A 22,659-nucleotide genomic window follows, 5' to 3' on the forward strand; every position below is an offset into this window, starting at 1 on the left:
ATGGTGAACCACACAGAATTCGATTTTATTCATTAACACGTTGAATGTCACTTATGCGCATACACGTCATATGGTCCTAGAGCCATATGCCAATGACACGTATGCACATCTTAGCTGTTTTCTTGTTTTCCCGCGCATTATTCCTTCAGTATTTTGGTTATCCTGTATTGTTATGTAGTATTACTTACAGGAAGGGTGCTGCTACTTATTATCATTCTTGGTTATTACCTTCCGCTCATTTAAGTAGAGGAATCATGGATGACAAATTAGATGATAATTTTGAGACGCCTCCAGGTCCTTCAAATGCAAAAAATCGTAAAAGTGCACCAGATAAACTTGCAAGGATGACGAAATTGTGCGTCTAGTGAATACTTCAATGCCTGCTTCGGACAGTGACAGTGATTTCAATCCAAATGAAAGCAAAAGTGAGAGTGATAGTGGAAGTGAAACTGATTTTGAAACATCTAATAATTCAAGTACTACTGCAGTTGCCACTCCAGTTCAAAATGTGGATATTTGGACGTCTTATCTATCTCGACTGAATTTGAAGACAGTATTGTTGAAACAGTAAATAAAGAGGGCAAAAACTACAAAAGCCGCATGCAATTGAAAAGTATAATAACCACATGTCAGGCGTCGATCGACAAGATCAAATGCTTTCGTATTACCCATGTGAAAGAAAAACATTTCGGTGGTAGGCCTATAAAAAACTGACATCCACCTCTTCCAAATAATGTTACTGAACGCACATAATTTGCATCCTCGGTACACCACAAGGAGTAGGATATCGTTATATGATTTCAGACTTCTAGTAACACGATATTTGCTCTTGTGTGCAACACTCAGCAGTCCAAGAATCAAACTGATATCACCAGCTGTGAAACACCTGTCTGCAAAACAACGCGCTAATGAGAAATGCAAAAAAAAAAAAAATGAGGAAATGCTGCAATGTGTGTTACGAGAATGGCAGAAGAAAAGAATCAACATTCTACTGTCCTGATTGCCTAGGTCAACCTGGATTGTGTGTCGATCCCTGCTTCAGAATCTACCACAAATGAAGTAAGATAGGCCTAATTTGTTTTTCTCTAACAATATTTCAATATACGATCACGTAAAAACAAAAATATGTGTGACGCGTAAACGCGGCACTGATAATGGAAGTATTAATGTGGTGCCGGTGACGCGTAAATGCGTCATCAAGATTTAAAAAATTCTCTGTACTCGAAAATTGTATATGAGGCTAAAAATTATTCATACACACTATTACAAGATAAATAAACACAAAAAACTAATCGGCTCCTGGGGATAGATTTTGCAACAAAACAATCGGCAGCGAACATGTTAAAGTGAAAAAAGAGTCCCAATACCACTACTTGAACTAGAAAAGTTTTTCCTAACTACGGTTGGCACTACCTCTATCCAGCTAGAGGCTATTAGGACTAGGGATATTCACACACAAAAGTACTCTGCATTATATTGCAAAATATGATTGATTATTCGTAGGCATTGAAGACTGCTTTCTTCATTTTATTTTCTTTATGAAAGAAATTAAATAAACTCACTAGCACTTATTGCATTAACACTTCCTCCTTCCATAATTTCCGAGGTCATTCTTATTATACGCCCATGGACAAACCACTCCATGCTGTACCAGATTGTAAATTAATGTTGTATGTGACAACATTAACGAAGCAATAAAAAAGGGACGTGCGAAGACTCCCACACCACACTCACCTATGAGGCAGAATCTCATCCTCCTCTGCTGTGACATCCAGTTTCAACTCGTCCTTTACTGTGTCCGAATCACACAACTCTTCCTAAAAATTGAAGAAACAATAAAACAGAAGTGTGGCGGGAGCTAGTTTACGCGAATAGTACATCAATTCTTCATGACATAGGCCTGCATTTAAAACCTGTAAAAAGTTCAATAGCAAACGCCATTCTTTGGAATAACTCATATTGAACGAAAGAAATGCAATTAAATATACCTGTATCCAGTCTTTAATTTAGCGAGATCTAAATCAACTCGATAATGTCTAAGGATTTTATTATGCGGCCATAATATTTATTATTAAACACTGCATACAACAATTTAAATATAACATCAAAATGAACAATTTTCCCTGCACACTAGATCTTCGCACACTGATTCTAAGATCATGTCCCCATAAACCCGAGTCACACGGGGATAGTTTACATGAGTCAAGTGCTTGAAGCCTCTAAACTTGATGTTTTGTGATCACACGGAGACATTAAATTTGAAACCATGCTTGAAAAAAAGCACGCTGAATGTTGTATTCGTAGTGGTGTTTGAATTCTTGTATTCTGTTATAGGTAATAAAAATCAGTAGTGATCTGGCATTTTTAGTTTGGTGAAACTGAAGATGCCACCAGCACATATTCAAGCATGTGTGCAGCTAATTGGCGCCTTGTTATTGTATGAATTACAAAATATTCTTGAAAAAAAGGAAAAGAGAATATGGGTTAAGAAATGGATTCGTAGAAGAATTATGCACGGTGCATCTAATACCTTGTTGAAAGAATTAGCTGAAGAAGGTCCTGCAGAATACAGGAAACATCTCCGAAAGAGTCCTGTTTTAAGGGTTTTTAACTTTTTTTGAACCACTTGTACGTCTATGTTTTCGAAACCTTGTTCCATGAGTTCACCGACTAGTTTCTGGAATAATAATTCCCACTTGTTTTTATTGAGGTATTCGTTGTCACGTATATTCCATACAAGTTCATACTTCTCATAAACTTCCAAAAACTTTATGATATCGTTGGAATTTCACTTAGGGGCGCTCATTATTAATTTACTTCGACAATAGGTCTAAAATTACAAACTTTCTACATGCCAAGTTGCTACAAGTTCGGATTCATACGCAGGAAGTGGTGGAGTCAAGTTGGTCACGTGACGGGAAAGTGGACACAAAAGTTGACGGGTCGTCAACTCAAATTCTGCTTGACCGCCAAGTCACAACTTGACTGTCTCGACCATATCACACGGGGAAAGTTGAAGGAAAGTCGACTTGCTCCAAGCAGTTGACTCCTGTAAACTATCCCCGTGTGAATTAGGCTTTAGAAAGTAAATCAGTAAGAGCTGAATATGATAAAACGTAATAAAAATACATATAAAGTTATAACCATAGTTGAAAATTACGGTATATACAAGTCAAGGAAAAAAATTACTTTTCATAAAAATATTAATGGGTTCCTCATATGCTAAAATCCCTCTGGATTTAGTGCGATGAAATGAATACAATATTAATATTGAAAGAAGAGCCAGCACACCCTATGGGCTCCACTTACCTCAGCTTCACACTTTACCGAAACAAAATTAGTTGGCACTGCAGTTTCCTCAACTTTAGTCTCTGATGTGTGATCATAGCTGTGGTCCACGCATTCTGTCTTTATTCCAGGCACGTCGAGATCCAATAAATTCCCTTCCTGCAAGAAGACAGAGACATAATGCTTACATGTAACAGCTTGTAAGAATTTGGTTGCAAGTGCTACAGGCCTTCCGCATATTGAGGCTTGATTGCTATTCAAGGCACACGTGAAATACAGTATTATGGTAATATCGAGAGAAAAATAACAAGACATTAACTGCTACATGCGATAGAATAAAGACAACGTTTACTTCTAGAAATAAAAAATATAACCAATATTAACTTATGTCTGGAGAAGAATTTATATCTGAAAGTTAAAAAAAATAGCTGTACTGTGTTTCTACTACTATCACTACATATTTTCTATGAATCTAAATATCATAAAATAAATTTATAAAGCACATATAAAGTGAAAGGAGAAAGAGTGGTGTTACTGACACTGGAAACCTAATTATTCCAGTTCAATATGAGTTACATTAGTAATCTGTATTGCATAAAAGATACATAACCTCCCCTTCGCTGTTTATAATCTTCGTAAAGCATTTATAATCATTTCTATAAGATTTCTAAATTCATGCCACTGCATATCTCAACCTTAATTTCAGGTACTGGCAAGGATCGCTAATACAAATTATAATCCTAAGCATGTAGGCTAATAGAATTTGTATGAAGATCACTGATGTTGATTAAGAAATTCTGAAGCAGGAACAGGTTTTAGAAACATCATAGATCTACAGCATCTCAATTTGATGACAATTAATTCATCTTATAATTCACTTCCATGTGCTAAGTATTACCAACAGAAGATTTTCTATAAAGATATTCGAGTGATACGAGCCACAGGCCTGATTTCCCTTCATCAATAAATATGCTAAGCTATCTATGATGCTATTTACTCAAAATACGTAATCTCCTAGCTATCTCGGATTGAGGTTGTGGCTGACATAATATCTATATTATACAGCCTACACCTTATCAGGCAGTACATCTCACTTGATGATATGTGCCAAAGGAAGAACTGTCTGCATATATCTTAAGTCTGATTATTGAAAGTTGTTATTAATCAGCGATAATAATAATAATAATAATAATAATAATAATAATAATCTATAGGCCTACTAATAATAAATCTGTAACCGAAATTTTTCTGGTAATTTTCGCTTTTCCTAAAATAATTGTTGTTAACATGTATAATTAATCATCCTGAAACCGAAAATCGATTTTTTTGAAATTTTTGTTTGTATGTCTGTCTGGATGTTTGTTACCTTTGCACGCGATAATGGGCTGAACAGATTTCGATGAAAATTGGAATATAAATTAAGTTCGTTGTAACTTAGATTTTAGGCTTTATGACATTCGAAATACTTTATTTAAAGGGGGGTTATAAGCTGGCCTGAATTAAATAAATCGAAATATCTCGCTTATGATTGATTTTTGTGAAAAATGTTACATGACAAAAGTTTCTAATAAGTTCGTTGTAACTTAGATTTTAGGCTATATGACATTCGAAATACTTTATTTAAAGGGGGGTTATAAGCCGGCCTGAATTAAATAAATCGAAATATCTCGCTTATTATTGATTTTTGTGAAAAATGTTACATGACAAAAGATTGTTTAAAAATTATTTCCGATAACTTTTATTGCAAGCAAAATTTTGATAGGACTGATATTTAAGAATATATAAGACTTTTAAAATAACAATACAATACATTTTCACCACTGCCTCAGATTACAGCGTCGTTGTTCCGTAATTCCTATGTGCAAAATATAAAATTTTTCAGTAGGAAGAAAAAACAGATTTATTCATTCTATGGCGGTGGTACATAGGAGATCGTGAATTCTTACATTTTCGAAAGAAAGAAATATAATTACATATAGGAGATTGTATTATTTGTTGTATAACTATTTAAGTTGTTTAATAGAGCAAAAATCTGAAAATCGATATTTCACATAGGAGTTATTGCAGGAATGCCGTTGATGGCTATAATGGAATAAAAACAAATGACTCCGTCTGTTTAAGGCGGCCTCGACGTTTATCAATATTAATATACAGAGAATATTTGTGTGTTTGTATGAAGTAATCTCAGAAGCTAATTTGGATAATTCCTTCGCCATTTGAAATTTGTAGTTTCTCTAGATGGATGTAATACTACATATGACGACTGAGGTAAGACGAAAATAGATCTTTACGCACAGAAAACTTGATATTCTGTCGAAATATTCTATAACTTGATTATTGCAACTTTATTTGGTCCACATAAAATACTCTAATTTTACGCACTTAAATTTATTTTTGTTCACAGAAAGTAATAGTTAAAAGTTTTGTCGTAAAGATGAGTATCTTTACTGGACCATACAGCCCATAATAAATAAGCATTTTACCATAGAGCTCACTGGAGCCGAATTATTTTAACAGGTGTCACGAAATGGCTTTCTTTGTGCACAACATGAAAACTAGTGATATGTTCTTTTGTGTCTACCATGAGGGACAGGCCAAGAAAAGTCTTAATGAGGAATGTCATTTTCTTCTGCTAACTACTTCAATAACTGTGTCCCATTCCGTATATTAAAGAACTGTGGTTGTTTTACGACAATTGTCCAGGACAAAATAAGACCAACACACTAATCAAATTATTAATGGCAATAAGTGCTCAGAAACACTCCATCAACATAAGACTTTTCTCCATCAAAGATCATTCTGTTGCCATCAGACAAGGATTCTGCCACCTAGAAAAGAAGTTTGAGGCATGTGGACAGAATCTACATGAGGAAGGAAGTGTGTGAACTTATAATTAATTCTAGTGGAAGGGAAAATTTTACAGTTACGACTGTAGAAAGTGATTATGTGTATGATTTCAATAACTGATGGACACACATTTAGAAAAGAAATGACAATTCCATAAGAATTTCTGCTACGGACATTTTTTATTAACTACAGACCGACCTCGTTGAGTGGAAGAGAAGACCTGAAGGCTTTAACTCTGCCAGGTAAAATAAAATGAATTATTGTTCCCATAGGAAAGAAAGTATCCTTCATCGTGTCAACCTTTATGGAGTTTTGCTTTTCTGCAGAAAACTTGGTATAGTAGTGTCAAAACCATTCAGTTCAACATATCTTTATCCTGGGACAAATTTATCAATATTTTCCAGAATTTCCTAATAGGAAAGGTTATCCCTGTGTTTTTATTTGTTCACAGTTTTCTTCCCCAAGGGCAGGTCTTTCAGTGCAAACCAAGCATTCTCCAATATTCCCTATTTTCTGCCTTCCTATTAGTCTCGGCATATGATCCATATGGGCTTATCTTAATGTCGTTTTACCATCTGACATATCGTTCTGCTCCGAACTTGTCTCACGTTCACCATTCCTTTCAGTGCCTCCTACAGTAGGCAGTTTCTATTCAGGCAGTGACACAACCAATTCCCTTTCTACTTCTTGATCATTTTCAGCATTATTCTTTCTCCACACTTTCCAACACAGTGGTTTATCTATCCCCGATGTATGAAACCAAAATTCAAAACATTCGTAAAATGCTTAAGTACTTTCCTGATGAAGAAGACGTGCATACATTTTACGAAAACATTAGAGCACGGGAGACAAGAAAGAAATGAAAGAAGACACTAAGCTGTGGTCTCGTTATAACACTCCCAAGAGTTGTCTGTGCTCTTGTGATTAACAAATTGTTCAAAATAATGTTGTTCAACAATTGAAATAAGGTTACTTTATGATTTTGGTATAAAGACATATAATTAAACATGTTTATGCGTCAGTAAGCTAATAATTATGATGCAGGATTGAAGTTAATTTGCAGAACAACTTAAGTCCTGAAGATAATTAAATTATTTACGACTTGAAGAGGGGTACAAAAGTATGAATTTTTATAATAAAACTATTTCTCTTACATATGAAAAATTGTAACAACATTTGGTTCAGCGAGGCCAAAAACAGTTTTCTTTAATTTTCTCAAATTTACATCTAGGGAAATAAGTCGTTTTGCAAATTCTCCATTCAAATATGCGCAATGCCTGTTATTATTCGGTTGAGTAGCTTTTGTCATTTAGTCTTCTCTCAAACAATCTGAGAGTTAGAGTTTATAAAACAGTTATATTACCAGTTGTTCTGTATGGTTGTGAAACTTGGACTCTCACATTGAGAGAGGAACATAGGTTAAGGGTGTTTGAGAATAAGGTTCACAGGAAAACATTTGGGGCTAAGAGGGATGAAGTTACTGGAGAATGGAGGAAGTTACACAACGCAGAACTGCACGCATTGTATTCTACACCTGACATAATTAGGAACATTATATCCAGACGTTTGAGATGGACAGGGCATGTAGTATATATGGACGAATCCAGAAATACAAATAGGGTGTTAGTTGGGAGACCGGAGGGAAAAAGACCTTTGGAGATCCAAAACGTAGATGGGAGGATAATATTAAAATGGATTTTAGGGAAGTGGGATATGATGATAGAGAATGGATTAATCTTGCACAGCACAGTGATTATTTATTTTAGTTGGTTATTTAACGACGCTGTATCAACTACTAGGTTATTTAGCGTCGATGAGATTGGTGATAGCGAGATGAGACCGAGGATTCGCCATAGATTACCTTGCATTCACATTACGGTTGGGGAAAACCTCGGAAAAAACCCAACCAGGTAATCAGCTCAAGCGGGGATCGAACCCGCGCCCGAACGCAACTTCAGACTGGCAGGCAAGCGCCTTAACCGACTGAGCCACGCCGGTGGCTCAGCATAGTGATCGATGGCGGGCTTATATGAGGGCGGCAATGAACCTGTGGGTTCCTTAAAAGCCATTTGTAAGTAAGTATGTAAATAAGTAATTAAGTAAGGCAATGTTTGTAACAATCAATAATATGGCCAATTTTTTGTCTGAGACATTCAAACAGTAGAAAAATAAATGCAAATTATATCAAATTCCTTTACCACCTGTTACATCTCAGTTATTATGGCTCTTATACTTACTAGGGTTGGATAAAAAGTAATGGCAACAGTTCGATATTTCTGACATGGCTTTATTCACAGGGGTACATTTACGTACCTTCTATATAGTCGCCCCCCTTATTTATTACCTTTTGCCAAAAGTTTGGAAGGCGTCGTACACCATCAGCATGTCCATCTTTGTTGATGTTCCATATTGACCACCCTAAAGCATAGATAAGTTCATCTCTGGTATTGTACTGGGTCCCTAGCAGTGGTTCTTTCACTCTGGTGAAAAGATTGTAATCGCATGGATCATATCAGGTGAGTATGGTGGATGTTCCAGTAGTCCGTGTTTTCCATCTGCCTAGGAGGTACAGCTTGGTGCAGTATTACCCCATCAATGTCATACGCCTCAATGAACATCTCCTTCACAGCACTTTGTGTAGGGCGCACTTTCTTTGGACGAGGAGAACCGGGATGCTTCCAATCATTTGATTGGCGTTTCAAGTTTGGTTCATACAAGCGAGTCCAGGTTTCATCCATACCGACGATTCGTCCAAAAAAGTCGTCACCTTCCCTTTGGTACTGGTGCAACAAGGCCTTCCTGGAACGCTTAAACACATCGTGCAACTGTGCGATATGGCAACGCTGCATCGCCACATGCTTCACGCAGTCCCTGAAAACATTCTTGTGCACTATGACCTCGTGCCATTTCAATTTTGATCCAGGAACGTTGCTCTAGTTTTGTAAGCATGGTCTTAGGGCGCTCGCACTATCCCTATGAAAGTGAACGTTCTACACACTGCAGTAGATTGATGGAGTACTGTCGCCACTGGCTGCACTAACTCATCTAACAGTCCTTGTTCATGTCCACACAGCTGGCAGCTCTCGAAAGCACCATCGTCACGTGACAGCAGTGTTGCCATTACTTTTTATGCAACCTATGTATGAATGAATTCTCGAATAGATACCTCTTCATTCTTCTATATTGATCCTTATTTGAAATCCTCTTTCTTTATTTTCAAGTTTTTCCTTCAATTCTCTATCCCAAAAATGTTGATTACGAAATAGAATTCAGACAATGGCGGTTGGTGACTTGAAATATAGGGGGTTGCATACTGTCGGTGACAATATGTTATACTCTTTCGCTGATGCGTATAACAATGAACATAAGTTGCGTCTGGATAAGTTTGCTTGATCAATGCTTGAACACCACGTAATGATCCACTCATGACTGAAGCACCATCATTTGTTTGAGCGATCAGTTTCCTGGGACAAGCTCCTAAATGATGATCAAGCTCATGTGTTATGCTTTTACCCAAAGATGGTGCAGGTTTGTTGTTGTGGATGTCTGTATATAACCACCATCTGAAATTTGTTGGAGACATCACTTGTTTCATCTGCAATAACAGCAGTTTTTATCTGCCGTGAAATCTCTTCATGACAGACTTCTAGCATTAACGCCAAAAGCTCGTTTTAAATGGTTTTTGACGTCCCTTTGAAACTGTTGAATGTTCTAGGTGAGTCTTTAGAGCGTTGTCTAACTCAGCACTGAAATTTATGAGACCACGAAATATGTCTGGATTAGAAGATGAATCCATTTCATCGTGACTTCTCAGTGCTAATTCAAAGGAGTCACAGAATCTAATACAATTGATGTTATTTGGCACGTATCTATTATTGGCTACGGCACTTTCTGGTTGTAAAGTTGGCACCGTCCAACTGAACAGTAATATTTACATTTCCCATGAGGGCTAAACGAAGGACATTTTTACGTGGGTTGACGATGCCTTGCGTTTGTTAACGCTTTCATTTAGATGATGCACAGCAATCATTCCTGTTTTAGTCTGTACTTTTTCGCCACCAAATAACACACACGGAAAACAAAATAGAGCATAACCAGTCAAGTTTTTCGAAAATATTAGTATTAAAATTCTGTCAAAAATCCTACCCTTCATAGAAATTGTTAGCGAAAGCTTAAGAGCAGGTGTTGGTCTATCAAGCATTTTTATTTCTACTTTCATCTCTAATGACCTAGATGAAAATTGTTGTGATTGTGAACTACTAATGGAATTCATTTCTGTACACTAGCAATTACTTACTCTTATAATTAACACTTTTAACACAACAACAAAAACTCACATAACACCAGAAGCATAGCATGCGGTATAACGTACCATATAGCAATATGATCGAGAAAGCATGACTTCAATGTGCGAAGCCTTGCGTCAAGTGACGTGTGTATACTATAGACGCGGCGATGTTATTCCCAGCGTGATTCCTCCTCTTTGCTTACGTCTTGGGAAGTGAAGGCTCTATAAAGTCTATGTAGGTAGTATCGTTCGCAATTTTTGTTCTTTCGTTCCCGAAATACCAGATGAGGAATCTATTTGCCACACCGTTAAGCATTATCATGTTGTGGCTCCTATGATAATAAATCAAACGCACTGTAATTCAGCAAATAATTGAGCGGCAAATAACGTCCTCGTGTGCTTTCTGCGAACGCCAACGAAAGAGCCAAAATGGCGGGCGATTATATTATTTATCGAGCCTTAGGAAATGCATAACGTCATCATCAGTGAATCACAAGACGCACATGTTTAAATGTAGCCGACCTGCAATGTGATTGGCTGCCGGAAATAAGAGCGACGGGACTATAGGGTTCCCATTCGTTCTGTTTTTCCCGAGAGAGTCTCGTTTTCTGATCATATGTTCCGGTGTCCCGACTTTTTTTTCAAATGTCTTGCTTTTGAATAGCCTTCCTAAAAAGATGGATTACGAAAGTTGTTCTCTTTTCAATAAGATGGATTACGAAAGTTGTTCTCTTTTCAATAAGTAGCGCTCCTGGTGACTAATTCATAGAACATTATTTCTATTGCAATGTTCGTGATACTTAGAGTGATGCTCTTTTCTTCTCTCTCCATGCTTATGTTGGCAGTATTAGTTATAATTTCCTTTTCCGATTACATTCAGTATCATAGTATCATGCTGAAACGTAAGTGCAGTATAAACGATAGCATCAGAAGAAAATTCTCGTTCATCAAAGGTGTGGATGAAAATGTGGAATGTACATTGTGCAATTTCTAGATTTTGCATTTTTGGTCAGACATAGTCAACCACGTCCATAAATCTGATAAATACTTGAATGCATCTTAAAACATTATCTCCACTCTTGTTTACAGTACCTAACATCAAGTTGTATTTTAATAATAATAATAATAATAATAATAATAATAATAATAATAATTTGAAGGATTGCCGAATGGGCATTAGGATGTATTTTTATAATTTGATTAAAATGTGATTGTGACGTAAGTGATGGATTCATTTAAAAATTTGCAGTTTTTATTGTGTCTCTTTTTTTTACAAAATGTCCCAGGTTTTTAAGTCAAAAAATTGGAAATGTCCCAGTTTTTTTAAATTACATTATGGGAACACTAGTATATACACGTCATAAACTATCTTCTAGCGAAGGCCGCGCCTCCAGAGTTTCTGCCCCTCTAGCACCCAAAGTCACAGCGTTAACAACACTAATACAGATGAACATACAAGTCCTCTATTTCTTATTATGTTTAGGAGAGTATATAGGCCTACTGGTAAGTCATCACTGATTATTACACACATTATTTACTTATAAAATTTCTGGGGGTAGCGCTAACTTGCTACTCCCTTCTAGAGCCGCCCCTAAATTCAGATATCATAATATCCCTCACCAACAGACTTACTTACTTACAAATGGCTTTTAAGGAACCCGAAGGTTCATTGCCGCCCTCACGTAAGCCCGCCATAGGTCCCTATCCTGTGCAAGATTAATCCAGTCTCTATCATCATACCCCACCTCCCTCAAATCCATTTTAATATTATCCTCCCATCTACGTCTCGGCCTCCCTAAAGGTCTTTTTCCCTCCGGTCTCCCAACTAACACTCTATATGCATTTCTGGATTCGCCCATACGTGCTACATGCCCTGCCCATCTCAAACGTCTGGATTTAATGTTCCTAATTATGTCAGGTGAAGTTAACAATGTGTGCAGTTCTGTGTTGTGTAACTTTCTCCATTCTCCTGTAACTTCATCCTGCTTAGCCCCAAATATTTTCCTAAGCACCTTATGCTCAAACACCCCTAACCTATGTTCCTCTCTCAGAGTGAGAGTCCAAGTTTCACAACCATACAGAACAACCGGTAATATAACTGTTTTATAAATTTTAACTTTCAGAATTTTGGACAGCAGACTGGATGATAAGAGCTTCTCAACCCAGTAATAACACGCATTTCCCATATTTATTCTGCGTTTAATTTCCTCCCGAGTGTCATTTATATTTTTACTGTTGCTCCAAGATATTTGAATTTTTCCACCTCTTCGAAGGATAAATCTCCAATTTTTGTATTTCCATTTCGTACAATATTCTGGTCACGAGACATAATCATATACTTTGTCTTTTGGGGATTTACTTCCAAACCGATCGCTTTACTTGCTTCAAGTAAAATTTCCGTGTTTTCCCTAATCGTTTGTGTATTTTCTCCTAACATATTCACGTCATCCGCATAGACAAGAAGCTGATGTAACCCGTCCAATTCCAAACCCTGCCTGTTATCCTGAACTTTCCTAATGGCATATTCTAAAGCGAAGTTAAAAATAAAGGTGATAGTGCATCTCCCTGCTTTACCCCGCAGTGAATTGCAAAAGCATCAGATAGAAACTGACCTATACGGACTCTGATGTATGTTTCACTGAGACACATTTTAATTAATCGAACTAGTTTCTTGGGAATACCAAATGCAATAAGAATATCATATAATACTTCCCTCTTAACCGAGTCATATGCCTTTTTTAAATCTATGAATAACTGATGTACTGTACCCTTATACTCACATTTTTTCTCCATTATCTGTCGAATACAAAAAATCTGATCACTAGTCGATCTATTACGCCGAAAACCGCACTGATGATCCCCAATAATTTCATCTATGTACGGAGTTAATCTTCTCAAAAGAATATTGGACAAAATTTTGTACGACGTCAACAAAAGTGATATTCCTCGAAAGTTACCACAGTTGGGTTTGTCCCCCTTCTTAAAAATAGGTACAATTATGGACTCCTTCCATTGTTCTGGTACAATTTCCTTTTCCCAAATTGCAAGTACAAGTTTATAAATTTCGCTATATAATGCACTTCCACCCTCTTGTATTAATTCTGCTGGAATATGATCAATACCTGGAGACTTGTACTTTTTCAGATTTTCTATCGCAATTTCGACTTCTGAAAGCGTGGGTTCGCCAACACACTAAAATATAAAATACTGTCAAGCAGTGTAACATACTTCTCCCCCATGCCACCAGGGTGTCTTCTCTCCTAGCGGTGGCTTAGTTGTAACCCACTTCTGAAGTTACATTACTCCGATGACATGATACGATAATTATGATTATGTGGTGCCAGGAGAGGTCTTAAATCTAAACTTAACCTAAATTCCAGACCATAGACGAATGCAGGAATAATCCCCGTTAAGGAAAAATTCCTGTGCTCTAACAAGGAATCGAACCTGGGATCTGACGAACTGTAGCAAGATGCCCTGACCACTTGACCACATTCTTCTGTTTTACTTGGAAATAATTGGTCACATTTGCATTAACATAGATTGCACATAAATCACAAATCTGACCAGCAGAGTGAGAGAAGATAACAGATATGGAACATTAAACATCACCTAAGCTAATTTAAATTAATTACAAATAAATATTATCTTGAGAGCCGAAATTATTGTAAAAGGTTGTCCTGTTTTAGTAACAGGAGACAGACATTCTTCACAAGAGCTCATTGCAGTTTGTTACACTGGAGTTATACGTTACCTAACACACGTTGTACTACTCTGCTGTGGTAATATTTAACATTTTGATCTTGTATGCTATATTCTTAAAATACGGAAGGCATTAACAAATTAAGAGAACATATAAAAAGCGTTTTGACTGAAGGTTATCTTGAAGCTGAATTTAAATCAACGCCCATTATCACCTGTTAAAATTTTATGAAAGAGTAAAAACACGTAACACGTGACATGAAAGCAAACACGACAAACAGGTCTGTATTTGGAATTTCTTAGTCTATGTACTGAGAGTCTGCTAACTATAAAGTGGGAGATATATACCATACACCTGTACGTCATATTCTACATTAGTACAGCCTACATGTCAGATATAAAACATTTATAAGAGCAATGAGTGTCAAAGTACCTCTGATAAGGGCTTCTTCTCATCTGTATCAGTGTCATCACTCCAGTGTATAGCCAAAGGGTCGATGTCGGGTTCCTTCTTGATCACATCCATCACGACTGAAACAAATATTTAAATATCCATAGAATAGCCTATAAAGTGCTGAAAGGAACTTATTCACAGTGGTTACAATACACTATACAAGTGAAATAACCATGCAGATTTTCAGAGCAAATAGCAAATAGCTGATATGGTATGTAACAAAAAAGTGTAATACCACATTGGCGGAAAGTCATGAGCAAGCAGATGGTGCGTTGCTCCACAAGGTGGTCTGTGATGATGGTTGGCCTCCCACTGCGCTCCTAGTCATGCACAATTTGGGGCCCTCCTGAAAATTGTCTACAGCGGCAACGCACCATCTGCTTGCCCATAGACCTGGCACAGCTGACGATCAATTACAATCAGCGCTATGCCCTGTGCTTTCAAGAACTTTATCACTGACTGCACTTCACGTGGCGGGAGCTGGAATAGGAACGTCCATCTTCAACCAATGCAACGAAGCTACTTAGAGCACTCGGGAAGTTCCGCTAGCGCATGCGCCATGCCAGGACATTACTCTATCACGTACACGTAGTCGCTTCGCGCAACATATGGTTTGCTAGCTGTGGGACTAGTGGGAAAGTTACTTTATCGACTGTGTTCAGGTCTTCTTTGTAGTCATGATGGTTCATTGGTAGCCTATGTTGAGTAGTCTGTGTACCATTGTTCAGAATGCAGCTTGTTTGTGTTGTGTATGTGTGTTGTTGTTGTTGGGTTCCTGTAAACTTTGAATGTGTGTTTGTTGTCGCCTTTCGTTATTGTGATATCTAGAAAATTTATGTATTTGTTGTTTTCAATTTATAATGTGTAGTGTAACTTTGGGTGTATTTTGTTTACGTGTTGATGCAGGTTTTGGATCTGTCTTTTGTTTCCTTTGTATAGTACTAGCATGTCGTCTGCGTATCTGTGCCAATATATGATGTTGTCTGCGTGTTTGTTGTTGTCTTTGTTTAGTATGTATGTCTCTTCTATGTGGTGTATGAATATTTCAGCTAGTATGCTGGAAATGGGTGATCCCATGGGTAGGCCTTCCGTTTGTGTGTAATATTTGTTATTCTATGTGAAGTAGCATTGTTTTGTGATGATGTCTGTGGTGTGGATGATTTCTTTAATGTGTTCTTGTAGTGTGTTGTTGTTTTTGAGCACTTGTTCTAGTATCTGTAGTGTATCTTTTATGGGTATGTTTGTGTGTAGGTTAGTTATGTCGAAAGTTGCTAATTCTGTACTGTGTGGGATATGTTTGTCTTTTATTTTATTCACTAGGTCTACGTTGTTTTTTTATTGTTGTCTGTTTTTCGAATTTCCTGTCTCTTATGGTTTTGTCCATGTATGTGGCTAGTTTGTCCGTTGGTCCATTTCGATAATTGATGGCTAAGTTTTCTTTATGTATTGCTGTTTCTGTGTTTATAATAGTTCGTGTTTGTTTTGTTCCCGTATTGTTTTGATGTAACAGCAATACAAAACACACAAAGTCAACATTACGAATACATAAGACAACACATAATAAGGAACATAAACAAAAACAAACAAAACAAAATATGTATGATAGGACTTTCTTGTGTTAAATTCTAACGTACCTTGTTTACATGTTTCGACCTTTTATGGGTCATCCTCAGAACTGGTCGTTGTTGGTCTTGGCGCCTCTTGTTTTGTTTCCTGTGAGGGTATGTTCGTGTAGTGTAATGTGGAGTCAAAGAGTGTGTGTGTTCTGAAATTGAGTTGTGTGTTGAGAATTTCGTTGGGGTGTGTTTTCGTGTATCTGTATATTTCATATTGTTCTAGCGTGTTTAGTTTCTGGCTTTTTGGTTACAAAACACTTCCACATACGTAGAACACATCACAAATGCTAACCACACCTACAGAGACATCAACACAGACATGGAAATTCTACACATCCAACCAAAAAGCCAGAAACTAAACACACTAGAACAATACGAAATAATGCAGACACACAAAAACACATCCGAATGAAATTCTCAACACACAAATCAATATTTCAGAACACACAAACTCTCTGATTCCACATTACACTACACAAACCCACCCCCACAGGAAACAAAAGGTGCCAAGACCAGCAACAACCAGTTCTGGAGAAGGCCAATAGCAGGCCGAAACATGTTAACCAGTTACCTACAGTAAAATTTAACACGAGAAAGACATAAAATATATAATCCGAACTAATTTTATTGCTAGGTACTAATTTTAATGTTTTCTGAAACTTCGATATGCTCCCAAACCAAGCATGGTAAGATAAACTTACTTCAATTATTGAAAATAACACAATATTTTAACAATAACCGTAAGCACAGAAAATGAATTAACTAATGAAAATCAGTATATCACAATATATTGAATTACTTTAGTTTATCTGTTGTATAATGATTTGCTTGCATATTATGCCACTTACCAAAAATAAGGGAGTTTGAAATAACATAAGCTTAATTGAGAATATCCCTCTTAATTAGTTCTAGAACTGATTAGAAAAATTGCAATAGCCGTCTGTTGTAAGGTCTGTTGAAAACATTAATCCTGTGCGTTATTTAAAACAGCAAAACAACAATATATACCAAAATATTATTAACAAAATAGTCATGAAATTTTTAGACAAAACAAATAAGTGTATGACTGAGTGAATTAAATATCAGCATTTTTTTTTTTTAATTTTGTGGAAAATATTCACTTAAGACACCATATTAATGGCGGTATGATTAAGGAATTATCCAATTCGGTCAAGTATTTTCTGAGATTACTTCATACAAACACAGAACACTCTCTATATTGATAAATATCTATATGCGTATAATAGATTACAATGATATCCATATAGAATAGTGGTAACTGAATACCTTCCGTATGTTGTGCAAGGCCACCTTAAATAAATGCAGGTTGTTTTCACTTAACTGTATTAGTCTGTTTGAGGCGACAGTGATATAAAACACATTGTTATTTTAAAACAGATATATCTCATTAAATATTGTTTCTATCGCAATTTTATATAGAATAAAACTTGTCGGAAATATTTTGTGCAACAACTTCTGTAATAAAATTTTTTTTTCTAAAAAGTCAATAATAAGTGACTTCGATTTGACTCCAGGCACCCTTATAACCTCCCTGTTTCAGAATGTATACTAAATGTCATACAGCGTAAATTCTAAGTGGAACCCATATTAATTTATATACCAATTTTCATACAAATCATATCAACCATTATCGTGTGGAAAGGTAACAAACATGCAGACAGGCAGACGTACAAACAAAAATAATAAAAATGCGACCTTTGATCTCAGTACAGTTAATTAGACATGTTAACATTTATTTCTGAAAAAATTAAATTACCAGAAAAATTTTGGTTACTGGTACCGTTTTATTATTTGTACTAGCTGTACCCGTGTGCTCCGCTGCACCAGTTAGAAATAAATATAAAGTAATTACATAATTGAAATAGGATATTTGATCCAGGCAACATTCGTGTTTGATAGAAGGATAAATCGTTTAATATGTTACTTAATTTAAATTGTATTTAAATAATTAAAATGCGATCATTTTGATCCAGAGACCACTCATTTGGTGCAATGACAATTCCTTTAACATGTATCTTAATTGTTATTAAATGCAAACATAGTTTAATGAACATTGACATATCATTTAGTTTCAATGTGTATACTTTATTTTCCTTGCTATATGTTTCCATTGAATTATGGTAATAACTTAATTTTAACCCTTGTTTTCTACGTATTCAGTAAATGGTGCTTGGCCCACTATGGTTCTGAACCCTTCAAATAACTTAAGTAACTTAAATTATATTACAGTGAAACCTGTTCAAATCGGAACCTGAATAATCCGGAATCCTGTCTATTTCGGAACAATTTATTGGTCCCGGCGAAATTTGTATGTATTATGGGTAATTTTTCCTGAATAAAACGGAAACTGTCCAACGCGGAAACTGTCTGCTACTGTTCAAAACGGAAACAATATTTTGGACACACTATATTTTGAAACAGCGTGTAATTTCAAGGAATATACGAAATATGTAGGTCACCAAGATAAAAACAAGTTTTCTTTGCAAAATTCTGTTCACCTGTCGGTCATAAATTTTATTACCCTGTTGGCTAGGCAGACGAGTCCCTTCAATGATTTTCAATGCTTCACACCCGTATACTGTCGTAGCTAAACAGAGCGCAAGTGTAGTGATTTCCGAGTAAAATAAAGTTGCATAAAATGTGGCAATAACATTAAGTGATGAAGTAAAAGTTATCGAGATAAAGGAAAATTAGAAACAAAGTCTATGTGGAACAATATTGAAGTACAGTTGTGGAAAACTCAAGTGTGACACTTTAAAAAATAAAGATCATAATGAGTGAGCGGCGTGCGGCCAATATTGGTGACACAAAAGGAACCAGAAAGCAACTGTTTATGTGGAAATAAATGAACTGTTGTGAGAGTGAGTTCTTCATGACCTTCCAAAGAACAAGCCAATTTCTGGATCTGTTCTGCAAAGCAAGCTATTGATCTGGGAAAGAAATTAAATAAACCAGAATTCAAGGCTTCTAATAGATGGCTCCTAGTCCAATTAATTAATAATGTGCAGTGATATGCAGTACAATATTAGAGTATAGTGTTAGATATTGAATAGAATGAGATTAATAAACTTAGGAATGTTTAATGACTAATGAGTAAGTTACGATAATATTTATACAGAAATTAAGATTTTATTCAAGATAATTCACCAACGTAATAAGCGACACGAAGCTGATTTAATGTGATGAGTGTTAAATGGAATATTTTGTACTTCTTGCAATTTGCGGTATGCCATTTTGTTTTTAATGTATATGAATGACAAAATATTCCATTTTAATGTCACACCTGAATAATAAGCAAACCTGTCCACAATGGAAAAAAAATTAGGACCATATCACTTCCGTCTTGAACAGGTTTCACTGTATATTATATTATATAAAAAAAGTGTTGATAACGGACGTACTCCGATAACATAGTAGCGTGCAAATTAATCCGAACACGACATATTTTTACATTTTCTGTCATTGTTGGCCTCACAGTTGCTCATACCGCTTTAATTGACATCTGTAGTACGTGTAATTCCATTGTTGAAGGTCTGTCGTTATTATTTTTTTTATGATATGTGACATTTTGCCTGTCGTTTTGTACTTATAAGCATTTCAGTTGTGTTGAAGACTTAATACTGCAATCCTGTGTACATTCTGTCGTCTTCACAAATGGATACAACTCCACGAAAACGGTCTAAAATTATAACATTAGCAGAGCATTCTTCTATGCCACAGAGGCAAATTGCTGCAGAATGTCACATCGGTTTGGCTACATTTAATTCGATCATAAAACGATACAAGGAGACTGGATCCATCACACTCCAGAAAAAAGGAAACTGTGGCCAGAAAAGGAAGACTTCACCTGCAGATGATCGTTTAATTGTCACGAAAAGTAAATTAAATCCTAGACTAACTGCTGTCGACTTAACCCGCGAGTTAATGGCTACCAACTGGGGCGAATATTCACGTCACAACAGTGCGGCGTAGGCTTTTGGAAGCTGGACAAAGGGCTCGTAAGCCTATTAAGAAGCAACTGCTAACCCCTGTTATGTGCAAAAAACGCTTCATGTGGGCAAAATTACATCAACACTGGACAGTGAATGACTGGAAGAATGTACTTTTTTCCGATGAGTCTCATTTCGAGGTCCACAGCCACCGTGTTTCTTACGTACGGAAAGGATCCAAAAAAGTAACAGTAGCTCATCTCCAACAAGCACCCAAATACCCCCCTAAAGTAATGTTTAGGGGTTGTTTTACACATGAAGGGCCTGGAGCATTAATACCTATCAAGGGAATGATGAATTCTGACAAATATATTCACTTACTGGAAACCAGAATCGTACCCCAGCTGCAAAAATCATTTCCTGATGGCAGAGGTGTGTTCCAACAAGACCTGGCACCATGCCATATGTCTCGAAAAACTACAGAATTCTTCAACAAGAAGAATATTCAGGTACTCCCCTGGCCAGGCAACTCACCCGACATCAACCACATTGAGAACTTGTGGTCTATTTGTAAAAGAAGAATGCAAAAAATGGATTGTTCTACAAAGGAGAAGATGATTTCTGAACTCATTGGTGTATGGTTTCGCGATGAAGAAATGAAGAATATTTGTGGGAAATTAGTGGAATCCATGCCAAATCGTCTCTGAGCTGTTATTAGGAACAAGGGAGGCCACATAGATTACTGAGGTATGTCTTAGATCTTTTTTTTTATCCCGTTTGAGTGTTTTTGCATAAATAATTACGTTGTTCGGATTAATTTCCATGCTACTGTATGTATTTGATGTATTTTAACACGATTCAATTGACCATAGTTAAAACTTGGATTCTAAAATAATGGAATGCTAGGCTAACATACTATTACTGGATACTAAATCAATACACTCTCGTTGTTTGTTAATTCTCTGAGATTAAAATTAATCTGTACATAAACATCATTTTAAGAAATACAGGAAATGAATATACAGAATAGCCTACCGAGTTTTCTGTGCATAAGAAGCTATTTTAATCTTACCAGTCCTCAATTCACTCAGAAGTTGCTGTAATAACATTATAGCATTATATCCATCTAGAGAAACTACCTTTCCAATGGTGAAATAATAATTAATTATGCTAATCGGTTAATTTAGCTTCCGATATTACTTCATACAACACAGAAACATTCTCTGTAGGCTGTGTTTCATAGCTTTCGATTGTTGTTCTCCAAGGCCCCATATATTATTTATCTAGTATATTCTTTGAAGTGTCCCAAGCCCACACCTAAACTCATAAAGTATCGTGACTTGAAACATTGTTGAAACCCAACTACTTGAAGACGCAATAAAGATTCCCTGGGACTCAATATGGACCTTACATACTGTTGACGAGAAACTTGTTAAACTAAATGAGTATATTATAAATTTATATGACAAGCATGCTCCTATCAAATCTAAACGCGTAAAAAGAACACCAGCACCATGGATGACTGCTGACATACGTAGTATGATTACGGACAGAAACACTGTATACAAAACGTTTAAACATGACAAGACAGAAATATCTTATAATTATTATAAACTCTTACGTAACAGAACTACTCAAGCCATTAGAAACGCAAAACTGAGACATTTTCATAACATCTTGAAGGGGGGAGCTGACCCTTCCAAACTGTGGAGAAACTTACGGACAATTGGCTTAGGAAATCCCAGGACTCAGGTAGACAGTGTGCCAGTTTCTCTTGACGAACTAAATGACCATTTTGCAACGGTACAGTCAATAACCTTGGATACGGTCGACAAACAGCAGACAGTTAACGAATTACAAATGACTCCAATTCCGGATAGAGAAATATTTTTCTTCACTTATGTCACAGAAACTGAAGTGAGAGCGGCAATAAAACGTATTACTTCTAAAGCTGAAGGTGTGGATAATATTAGTGTAATATTATTGAAGAAAATATTGGACATAATACTGCCGACATTAACACATATATTCAACGCCTCACTCATAACTTCTACCTACCCGAACCTCTGGAAGAAAGCCTTTATCCGTCCGATCCCTAAAATTAAAACCCCATTATGTGCAAATGATTTCCGTCCAATTAGTATCCTACCTGCCCTATCAAAAGCTCTGGAACGTATTGTTCACAAACAACTAATGAACTATCTAACCGAACATGCCTTACTGGACGAATACCAATCCGGGTTCAGAAATGGACATAGCACGACTACAGCACTACTAAAAGTGAATGAGGATATACGTGAAGCCACAGATGAACGTAAATTAACATTACTGACATTACTTGACTTCAGTAAGGCATTTGATACAGTTGACACGGACCTCCTATTATGTAAATTAAGACTTCTGCATCTTTCTGAAAGTTCTGTTACTTGGTTTGAATCCTACCTTCGCGAACGTCAACAATGTGTCATTGCATGCGATTATTCTTCAAGATGGTGTGTCGTGAAATCTGGAATT

General features: G+C 36.3%; 1 protein-coding gene across 1 annotated transcript in view; it reads right to left on the bottom strand.

Annotated features, from left to right (window-relative positions):
- The window catches only part of LOC138692566 (zinc finger protein OZF-like), a 47,667-nt gene that overhangs the window by 17,141 nt on the left and 7,867 nt on the right, over positions 1-22,659 (bottom strand). The window contains exons 2-4 of the mRNA XM_069815545.1: positions 14,559-14,656; positions 3,310-3,447; positions 1,735-1,817 (exon numbers count right to left, since the gene is read on the bottom strand). Coding sequence (XP_069671646.1) covers positions 1,735-1,817; positions 3,310-3,447; positions 14,559-14,656 — 319 coding nt within the window. The remainder of the gene's footprint in view (positions 1-1,734; positions 1,818-3,309; positions 3,448-14,558; positions 14,657-22,659) is intronic.

This window comes from Periplaneta americana, chromosome 17 (genome assembly GCF_040183065.1).
Source record: "Periplaneta americana isolate PAMFEO1 chromosome 17, P.americana_PAMFEO1_priV1, whole genome shotgun sequence".
NCBI lineage: Eukaryota > Metazoa > Arthropoda > Insecta > Blattodea > Blattidae > Periplaneta > Periplaneta americana.